The sequence below is a fragment of the Medicago sativa genome, chromosome 2, assembly GCF_051527215.1.
Source record: "Medicago sativa cultivar Bolivia chromosome 2, Bolivia_mono, whole genome shotgun sequence".
Classification (NCBI taxonomy): Eukaryota; Viridiplantae; Streptophyta; class Magnoliopsida; order Fabales; family Fabaceae; genus Medicago; species Medicago sativa.
This window is the reverse complement of record NC_140750.1, coordinates 6006688-6018366: the sequence shown is the minus strand read 5'-3', so window position 1 is coordinate 6018366 and position 11679 is coordinate 6006688. Positions and strand designations below refer to the sequence as shown.

Here is an 11679-nt window from a genome sequence, read left to right as displayed (position 1 = left end):
TTTCTTAATGCATAAGTTTACATCATAGCAAAATTATATTACATTAACATTAACCATTACAAGTTGGTGTTCAATAAACATCAGTTTTCATTGAAAACATCAAACTCAATTCATTTCATTTCTTCCATCATAAGAACATTTCATCAGTTTACATTACATAAAAGAAATCATTTCATAGGTTTACATTACATAAAAGCAATCCTACATAACTTATCCAAACTTAATGAAAATCACCAACAAACTTGCAAACAAACTTGCAAACAACAGTATTCCTAAAGTTACAATGATCAACATAAGCTTTCTCTCTTTATTCTTCAATGCATCATTCTTCTTTAACAGGCCTCTAATTACTTTCTTCTGCCTTTCAGGAACTTCTGGATCGAACCATCGGAAAAAACTACATTTTCTTCTCTGCCAATACCTTCCACATCCATGAAACCTCCTACCTGGATTTTCATCTGTCCAGGATGTAACTAGAGGGGAGTCAACGCCACAGTAACATGCTAACTTTGTTTTCCCCATCCATGATGAACCACTCGCGGTTGAAGATGAAGATTGCCCAGCCATTTTCTGTGTATGCAAATCGAACAGGATGATGAACACACAACAGTGTGAAGAACGAAAAATGGAAGGATGGGAGGAAGAAGACAAAACTCTCACAATAGAAGCAAGAACGATGGAACAGGATGGAATAAGAAGAAGAACAATTCTGTGAGAATGGATGAAGGAATGGAAGAATGAGAAGAACAATGGAGATTGGGGTCAGATTTGGGGCTTTTTAAACCCTAAATCATGACTGTTATACCTCTCTCACGTGCCAAGCTTTATATTTTCATTTTTTTTTAATTCAACCAAATTCCTGCCTGGCTTTTAAAATAAATAAAAAATCAATATATACACATGTGGCATGCCAGCGCATTTAATGAGGTGACACATCAGCATTGACAAAGTCAAAATTGAGCAAAAGGACGAAAATTGCAAAGGGGCTAAAAGATAGGGGACCAAAATTGTAGTTTTCATACTTAGGGGGCCAAAATCGCAACTTTTTGAAAGATAAGGGGCCAAAGTTGCACTTTAGCCTAAAATAAATTATCTGATCTTGCGAACACTTTTATTTTTCTCCAATGGATCTCGTTTTTAAATTATTTCAAGGAAAAAAAATACTAATCATATGAGTTTATCTTATACTTCCTCCGGTCTCATTTATAAGCAAATTTTGACTTTTTAAATTCATTGAATAAATAATGTATGTGGTCTATATCATATACCACATACATCATTTATTTAATGTACCTAAAAAGTGAAAATTTGCTTATAAATGAGACCGGAGGGAGTATTATACAAGATTGAGTTTTTCATCTAACTTGTAAAATTAATGTGATCTATATGTAATGCAACCCTTTTGAATTTTTATTTTATTTTCAATGTAATAAGATATCAACGAGACAACAAACACATACTAGCAGAAGTAGATAAAAGCAAACCCACTTGAGTTGGAATGATGGTAATGGTTTGGGTTTTTGGGATATGTGAATGTGCTCCTCCACAAGGTCTAAGTTTGATTCTCTCTGATGCCAATTTAACTGGACTAATTTAGTTAAGTTTGCATATAAGGCACAAAGATCTATTGCTAATTTTAACAGTACTAATACGGTGTTGTTAGAGACGTTAAGTGGAGGTCCAAACTTACCCATATCTGATGTTCACTGGACACCCCCCCCGATAATGGTTGCTATAAGTTAAATGTTGATGCAGTAGGTCCAATAGAGGGGGGGTAAGTGAGGTGTTGGTGTTGTTGTACGAAATTATGAAGGTGTTGTGGTTGCTGCTAGTTGTTGTCAAGTCCTTTAATTACCAGATTCAGAGGTAGCAGAAGCTTTAGCTATGCGGAATGGGCTGAAATTTGCAAAAGACATGTTTTTTCTGAATCTTATAGCGGAATCAGATGCTTCTAATGTGGTTCAGGCGCTGAACACTCATCAACAACATCCAAACTATGTTGAATCTATCATTGGAGATTGCATTAATTTTAATGTCTTTTTTCGTAGTTTAAGATTCTTGCATGTTAGACGTGAGGCTAAACAAGCTGCCCATTATCTAGCTCAATACTCTCTTCACAATCCCGACTATATATGGATTGAAGAGACCCCACCTTGTATTTCCGCGGTCTTGGCTTTTGATTCATTGCCAGAGTTTTGCTAATGAAATTTTATTTATCGTAAAAAAAAAAGTGGACTAATTTAGTTTCTTAAAAAAAACATAAATAGATAAAAAAAGTTAATCTGCATTATAGATAATAAACACCGGAATATGTCTCATTAACCATAATCATGGAAGCCATCACCAAAACAAAAGATCCAGCACAAGAGACACCCTATGCATTATATGCAACAGACTATTCACTCCATTTTCGTCCTCCACAATAGATTTTAAAAAAACAAGGACTAATTTATACGTCTCCTCTCATAAGTTGAATCCCCGCGATTCCACCAAAATTGTTTACTACGATAAAAGGCTACACCTAGATCAAGACCCCCTCGTAATATTTCAAGGAACCAACCTCTAATTTCGGTTGGTGGTATTGTAGTTATTCATATTCAAAATGTTAGTTAGGTTTAGAATGTTGGTTCAAAAAGTCAGCTACTTGTAAAATACATCTATAACCGGCTTATAATTGTTATAGCTATACAAATAAATCGTAGGTCCATGTTTAATGCAAAGGTTGAATAAGCCATGAGCCTTATAGACCCCAGTTTTTTTAAAACTTTGTTTGACCACTAAAACTAACTCTCTCTATATATACACACACACAGGAGTTGCTTTATATTATTGAAGTGTATGGATGCGTCTCAAAGAAAAACAAAATCAGAGGTTAGTGCTAGTATTTTTGCATCAAAAGATAAAAGCTCAATATTAAATACAAACTTAATATCAACATACGAGTTGTGGCAGTCTTATTCGGGATATTAATGACAGATGGTTTAAAGAATTTGTGTGCGAGATTGGAGATTGTAATGTTCTTCATGAAGAAATATGATGTTTGTATTTAGGTTTAGAGCTAACTTGACATAATGAAATTTCACATCTTTGTGTAAAAATTAATTTTAAATTGCTTATTGACATGGTTACATTTGCAAGAAGGCTTATTGACATGGGACAACCCTTTCATTAGATCGTAGTTGGCACATTCTGGTTCATCATACTTCGCGAAAAGTCAACATAAATGTTGATTGACTTGCTACTTTTAGTCTTACCATGGATTCTTGAATTTTTATTGTTGTGAAGACCCCTCCTACCAAGCTTAATGGTCTCTTCTTTGATGATATTTTTAGGGCTTGTATGTCTAAGAATGTTCGTTTGGTTGTTTACTTTTTTCCTTCCGGACTTTGCCCTCTTTTACAAAAATAGAATAAAATACAAATTTAACACAACAAGCTAAATTTTAGCAAAATATCCTCTCTTTTTTTGGTTAACTCTGTGGTTCTAATGAGAATGAGCCCTAAATTCAAAATTACCATTGTCTAATATTCTTTTTTTGACCTTATCTTCTATTTGTATTATCTGTATAAAATCTACATTTTTAACATTTTCAGTCTATCTTCTTTTTTTCCTAACACCCCCACTTTTCTCCTCATTTTTGCATTCTTTAATTATTTTATAAACTATTTTTTAGCTCATAATGCTAGATAATTGAAATAAAAATGATTTTTAATATGTATTAATTCTCTTATAATTTTTCAAAAAGGTATCTTATGGATCGTATTTTATGCCTCATATTTGCTAAACACGACCATGATAAATAGTTTTTTTCAATTGTAAACTTCAACTCAATAAAATCGTAATAAATTTTATTCATTTTCTTTTTCTCTGTTACTTTCAATTTTATTTTGTTTCGCTAACAAGGTGTGAGCAAGGTTATTATAAAAAAAAAATTGTAAGCAATGTTCGATTTTTGCAAAACATTAGTGATTGTGACAAATTCTACTCTTAAGAAACACAAGTGTGGGTGTGGTAGAGATATTCATAAATCATGAACGAGAATGGTAGCCTTCCTTCAAATATATCAGTTTTTAAGGGGATGAACTAAGAAAAATGGTGTGCTCCTGTGAAAGCCTTCTTTGGTGCTCAAGAAGTATTTGAGGTTGTGTAAGGAGGTTGTGAAGAACTTGATGAAAATCTTGCAGAGGTTCAGTGAACCACATTTAAGGAGTGAAGTGATGACAAATGTCATATATGTACTTAATATGGCTCTTACTAAAATAGTGAAGCAAGTGGTTCATGAAAAAAATTGGTTTGGATCTAAAGCATTAGTAAAACATCTAAAAATATTTGCCTCTATGTTTTAAACATGTGCCAGATGAAAGAAGTTGCAGGATAAGTGTTAACATATGATGTTTATTAGATATCATGATACAAGTGCGTGTATAATTTATGATCTAGTAAAATGAAGCGACATCAACATAAATGTTGTAGTAAGGAGGCAAGAAGAATGGATATGGGAAGATCAACAATGTGCTGATTGAGGAGTTTCGAGGATACCTATAGATGTTGAACTAGTTCAAAGTGATACAACATCATAAAAACAAAGGCGATCGTCAATAAAATTGAATGACTATGAAACTATACATGATAATGGCATTGATTTATATCGTGAATTGGTATAATTTGCACTCATGGGTGATATTAAGCCACTTAGCTATCAAGATGCCATAAATTTAATATGGATGTTGCAAACCAAATTGAAGTAAAATGGAGAAGTTGCCAAGTATAAAGAAAAATTGGTAGCTGAAAATTTCATGTAGAAGAATGGTTTGGATTTCTATGAATTTTATGCTCTAGTAGCAAGACTAGAGACAGTGGGAATAATGATTGTCATAACTTGTTTAAGACAATGGTCCTTGTTTCATCTAGATGTTAAGTCTACAATATTAAATAGATTGGTTAAGGAAGAAGTATATGTTACACAACCTCCAAGATTTGAAATAAAAGGAACGAAAATCTTGGTATGTAGACTTAAGAAGGCATTTCATGGCCTTAATCAAGCATCACAAGGTTGGAACAAAATGATAGGTTTTTTCTTAGCATAAAAAATTTTCAAAAAATGAATTACTGAATATGGTGTTTATGTTAAGAGATGTAGAGAATCAAATATGCTTTTGATATGGATTTATATTGATGGTCTACTCATGGCCGGAAGTGATTTGAAAGAGGTGGATATTTTCAAAGATCAAATGTAAGCATAATTTTTATGACAAATTTAGGTGAATTGTCTTATTTATTAGGAATGATGGTTATAAGTTCACATAAAGAAATGTTTCTACATCAACACAAGATTTCGAAAGATGGTTTAGTAAATTTAGAATGCAAGACTATAATTTATCAGTTACTCAGTCTGAGACAAGTTTAAAGCTAAACAAATATGAATAAGAATATACAATAGATCCAACGTTGCTCAAGCAAATGGTGAGATCTTAAAGGCACTCGTGCAACAAAAGGCTCAACAACAACCATGTAATATGATTAATAAGTATGTTTATTTGTGATCAAATAAAGTTGCACATGCTTGTTGTCAAAGAAATATTGAGATGTGTGAAAGGGATGTTGAAGTTTGACATTATATCTTCAGCTACAATAGATCAGAATAACAATGACTTAATTAATAGTCTGATGATAATTGGTGGAAAGATAAGGCAGATGGAAAAATTTTACAGGTTATGGGCTCACATGTCTAGGTGCACCAATATCTTTGTGTTATAAAAATAACATGTTATTTCATTATTCTTTCGTGAATTATAATATGTTGCTCGAAGTTATGCAGCTTGACTAACAATTTATATGAATTCTAGAGAAATTGAAGTTTAAAGTACAGAAGTCTGTGAATTTTTTGATAAGTAATAGAGTCAATATAAATCTTGCAGAGAATCATATGTTTCATGGCATATCCATGCACATTGAGACCATATTCCATTTTCTTAGAAACAAAGTTAACAATTGAATGATTCTAGTAATATATCATCCAACTGAAGAGCAAGTCGTTGATATTCTTATAAAACCTATGAAGAACGATATGTTTGCAGTGATGGGAGAACAATTTGGAATTTTACCTTGCTGGGAACTTGAATTAATTGGGTATACAAAAATTAATTAAATTCAAAATATTAGTTACTTATGTAATACAATTATAATAGAATTTTAATTGTTATAGCTATATAAATAACTTGTGCCGATTGTAAATTTTAATTAAATGAAATCATATTCAAGTCTATCCAGTCTCTCATTGTCACACACCTTTTTCATTTAACTTTGGCACCTTCCATTTACTGGATTATTTTAATTTTAGACTAGCGTAATCAGTTTAATTTTGTCTAATGATGAAATTAATTAGTTGTCAAAATATTGAAATATATATCTAGTGTTAGCGTTAATACGTGATCACCATTAATGGATTGAATTAAGATTATTTTTGTTATGAAGCACTAATGACAAAGTTTTTTTTTATGGGACTCACATATTTAGAGATGTCAAATAAATATCAAATCAATAAACTCCAGTTACTAATCCCCTTAATTATGATTCTCTGTCGAGATGTTTTTTTTTATGTCCTAACCCATTGTTGTTAATTTTTTATGGACTAAATTCATGAGATTTTACGGCCCCATTTTTATTAGTCGATAAATTTTGAAATAAATTTGTAAATATTTTTTTTAAAAATAAATTAATTTTGTTTGATTTTTTTGGAAAAAATAATAAATTAGTTTTTTTTGCTGTGATTTTTTTTTCTTCAAATTAATGAATAATAAAGTTAGTGTTTGAGTCATCTTGAGCTCTTTGAACTTTTGGACCTTTATAGTGTAGTGAGATTATTTGACGGGTGTGTTTTGACTCCCGGGCATCTGAGTTGGGGCCTTTCAAGCCTATATAAGTTGACAGTTATCTTGCTATGATGGATGAGAGAGTATCTCTATCTGGCCCAATTGGAGGAGAGGCCCGTTTATCTTTTCATTATATATAATATAATTGTTCGATTAAGACTATACATTTTACCATCATCAATTGAAGTGTACATTGACAGTTTATCTCCTCTCGTGTGCACACATTGAAAGAGCCACATAGTTCTGATAGTGGACTCGTCGTCATCTACGTATTCAGGTAATTCTAAACTATGATGTTTGGATAATCATAATTATTACAAGTTTATGTTACAATTTAATATTATATCTTATTTTATTGATTTTTATATTATCAATTAGTATCAAATCGAGATTATAATCCTATTGTGATTATTTTTTTTCCTATTTGTAATTGTTAACATATTCATACACACATTTGATTAATGTAAATATTAATTTGATTTTGCTTGTATTGTTATTTTCTGGTTACGCTTCTGATTATACGGTGATTATGTGCATGTTATGTTTTAATATTGAGATCGTTGATTAAGAATTGAATTGGTTCAATGATGAATTGTGTTTTCAATTTTGATTTCTCAAATTTCTTTCCTTTATTTTCTTTAAACAAAATCAATTTTTTCCTAAAGCATAATGAGATTTACATTATTGTTTTGTTTGCTTCTTTTATTTTATATGATACTCACAAAGTTGTTGCCCATAGAGTTTTTCTTCGATGATAATCCAAAAAAAATTGTGCAAACATTGCATTTTGATGGCCGCTTGAAATTTGGGTCCGAAACCAGGTCAAAATGACCTAAATCGTAGAAATCGGATTAGAAGACGACTTATGCTCATTTCTCTAATCTAACACCGACATATAAAATGTGGAGGTGCATGTAACTTCATTTTACATCATTTTTTATTTTCACCTTTGTCTTTCATTCATGTGATTCGAAGAAAAATATACCAACAAAATATAATGTTGCCATACGTTAAAATATAATTGGCAACTATATATTTTATATAAATGATATCTATTTATTAGCCTCAATTATGTGACTACTGGATATTTGAGACTATTATGATTATGAAGCACCTATGCTACTGGGTGTATGTGGAGTTTTTTTATTTTTAATATTTATGGAGCTTGATACGATGGGTGAGTCAGTCCCTTCATATAACATGATTAAAGAAGAAACCCGTATCGCTTTACATTATATATATATATATATATATATATATATATATATATATATATATATATATATATATATGTATGTAGTTTTCTCATATGGACTACATACATTTTAATCACTAGTATAATAGAGATAGTTTTTTTTTCTCTCACACACGCATCAGAAGAAATGCAATTGTTCATAGACTTATTGTCGAATGCATGTGCAGGTGATTTTATATTCAAATATTTGCATTCATAATTATTATAGGTTCATGTTACGATTTAAGATTATATATTTTTTGGGTTAAGAGTGCTTTACCCCCTGTAATATAGGTCATTTCTGGTCTTACACCATGTAAAATATATTTTTTGATTTACCCCCTGTAAAATATTTTTGTTTTGATTTACCCCCTAATAGGTCATTTAAAAACCAATTTTTTATTTTTTTCTTCAGAAATTCTGGTTTTTGAATGACCTATTAGGGGGTAAATCAAAACAAAAATATTATATAGGGGGGTAAATCAAAAAAAATATTTTACAGGGTGTAAAACCGAAAATGACATATATTACAGGGGGTAAAACACCATTAACCCCTGTATTTTTTTTATTGATTTTAGTATCATCATCACTTGCATAACAAAAAGACCTAAATGTTTGTAATTTTTTTAAATAACAAACGTACCACATTTTATACATCTTATCCTCACCCACCCATATACTACTTTTCTTTTCTTCTTCCCCCATCATATCCGTTGACCGAAATATGAAGTTTTAGTACCAGGCTTAGCGTGTGTTTGGTTTCAATGCTAGAGGGCAAAAAGTGATTCTAGATGTCGTAGAATTGATTTTATGTTGTTTGGATGATTTAAAGTATAATTGATTTTGCTTGTAAAATTGATTCTACTTGAAGCTACAACTTGTAGCTTTTACCTTCTACAATTGATTTTAGCCTTAAATTCATTGATAAATCCACTTATACATAAATACATCCAAACATAAATTACTTTTCATTCAACCCACTTTTATCCCAAATCAATTTTACAAAATTAATTCGCTCAAAATCAATTATAGTAAAAGCTGAACCAAACATACATTGAGTCTATGATATTACCAACAATGCATTTGTTCAAGTAGTAAGATATTTAAACTCCTTAAACAAGTCACAAAGCGTTTGGTGTTTGACTTTTACGTATAAATAAAATTCATGTGAAAGGGAGAATTCATCTTACTTGTTTCACAATTTTCTGACAAAGATTAACCATGACTAACAACAGGGGAAACTTCATAACTACTCCATCCGTTTCAAAATGAGTGTCACTTTAGTAAAAAAAATTTGTTTGAAAAATGAATGTCACTTTACATTTCTAATACAACTTTAATTTTTTTTCTTCCAACTTTACCCTCAATAAATACTCCAACTTTTCTCTCACACAATTTTCAATGCAACTTTAATTATGTATTTTTCTTATAAAGTAAGAGCAGTTTAGTTAAAGTGTTATATCTCAATGATTATTGTAACACCCCGTTTTCCCAACATAAAAATTTCATAATAAAAATCAGAGTAATTCAACATAAACGGAATGTCACATTCTTTTCATAAAATCATAAACGGAATAAATAAGCATTTATCCTTCGAAGTCCAACAACGTAATATTTAAAACTTCGCAGCGGAATTATTTCAATATCTTAAATAATCTTTGGCACAAGGGTCTCAACATAAAATCTCATAAATACTTAGTTCAATAATAATTCATGAAAATCTTCTTAAAGTAATATGTAAGGAACAGAAAGCAACAACAAAATTCCCATCCCGTTACGTATCAGAGCACCTAGGACACACTTGTGAGGAGTCCACTCACGACCACGACTAATCTTGGTTACCTGCAAGTTACCCATACGAAGAGCAACATTTTCAAGCAGAAGGGATGAGATTTCACAAACAACAATATTAAGCATATAATTCATCAATTATATTTAACAACATAAACATCATCAACATATCATAATAATAATCATGTACAATCATAGCATCATCATAAACAACTTCATATTAATCATCGACATCAACTTCATAATCAATCATCAACATCAACTTCATAATCAACCTCATAAATTAATCTTTAACGACTTGACGACTTTGACTCGACTATGCAACTTACACTCGACTATGCAACTCTTAACATCTTAAATCATCTTGACAATGCAAATGCATGTGGTACCAATTAGGGCATCAAGCCCCCAACATATTTGAGCGTAAAAAGGCTTCAGGGCATCAAGCCCCCAACATAATTGAGCGTAAAAGGCTCCAGGGCATCAAACCCCCAACATAATTGAGCAAAAGCTTCAGGGCATCAAGCCCCCATGTATTTGAGCAAAAGCTCCAGGGCATCAAGCCTTCAACTTTGAATGAGTATGCATGGACTCAACATCTTACATCTTAAACATCTTGAACATCATGAACATCTTATATGACTCCAATAATTTGGATGACATCTTACAACTTTACAACTTAGACCGACATTTACAACTTTATGACATTAATGGTCAACAACAGCAAAACAGCAACATATGCAGCAAATAACAGCTCTTATACATCATATAATCATTAAAGAATGAATCGCATCAACATAATCATCATAAGTAATACTTAAGGTGCATATTTAACAACATCACATTACTATTAATATTAATCATCTTAATTCAGGTCTTCTGGACAGCTTCTAACACCATCAATAACTTTCATTTCCTACCCCAAGGTCATCTCAAGACTACACGTGCGAAAAGGATCGCAAGGCAACAATTCAAGGCAGCCTATCACTAGTTAGACTCATCACAACATAGGTTAAATACTCTTAAACACCTTAATTGAACTCATAGTACACAAGCTTTGAAGTTTGGAGACAATCCATAAGTTTTGGTTTAACTTAGAAATAGATATGCTGAATTTTCATAAAGTTTTACTAAGACCCACTTGGAGTATTTTCATCATAACTCAAAATCTAAAAATCATTTTTGAGCCAAACCAAGACCATTAGAAAGCTAACAAAATTATCTAAACCTTTCATGTTTACACCGAAGGCAAATTCAAAACGGAAAAGGGTGAAAAATGTGAATGTTTTCTAGATTGGCCCGACAGAAAATCGATGGCCGATTTTGACAAATCGGGGGCCGATTTTTGCAGAACTAGAACTGGAAATTCAGATCAGAAACTGGTGGCCGATTTTGACAATTCGGTGGCCGATTTTGGCCTTCTCAGCAGTTCAAAAATCAGTTTAACAATGCGTTTTTCACTTAGGAATCACTCTTAAATCCCAATTTTCATCAGCCCAAATTTCAAAATTGATAGGACACTCTACCTATGATTATTCTATGAACTGAACACCAAATGGACAAGAATTTGATAAACTCCTATTCAACTAACAACCTATAACGACTTCAAACCCTAATTCTCAAATTCTCACAAACTCAACCTACAACATGTTAAATCTAATTATCAGAATTACAGACTTAATAATACTGAATGTTAGTGTCACCCTTACCTTAGAATTACCGATTGGCAGCCTCCTCTCTTGGTTCTTCTCTCCTCTTGTTCTCTTCTCTCTAAACCCTGTT

General features: G+C 31.6%; 1 protein-coding gene across 1 annotated transcript; it reads right to left on the bottom strand.

Annotated features, from left to right (window-relative positions):
- Positions 1-210: 210 nt before the first annotated feature.
- On the bottom strand, positions 211-567 carry LOC146943947 (uncharacterized). The gene has a single exon (XM_085747900.1). It carries the CDS (start codon positions 565-567, stop codon positions 211-213), a length of 357 nt encoding a protein of 118 aa, XP_085604026.1.
- Positions 568-11679: the final 11112 nt, after the last annotated feature.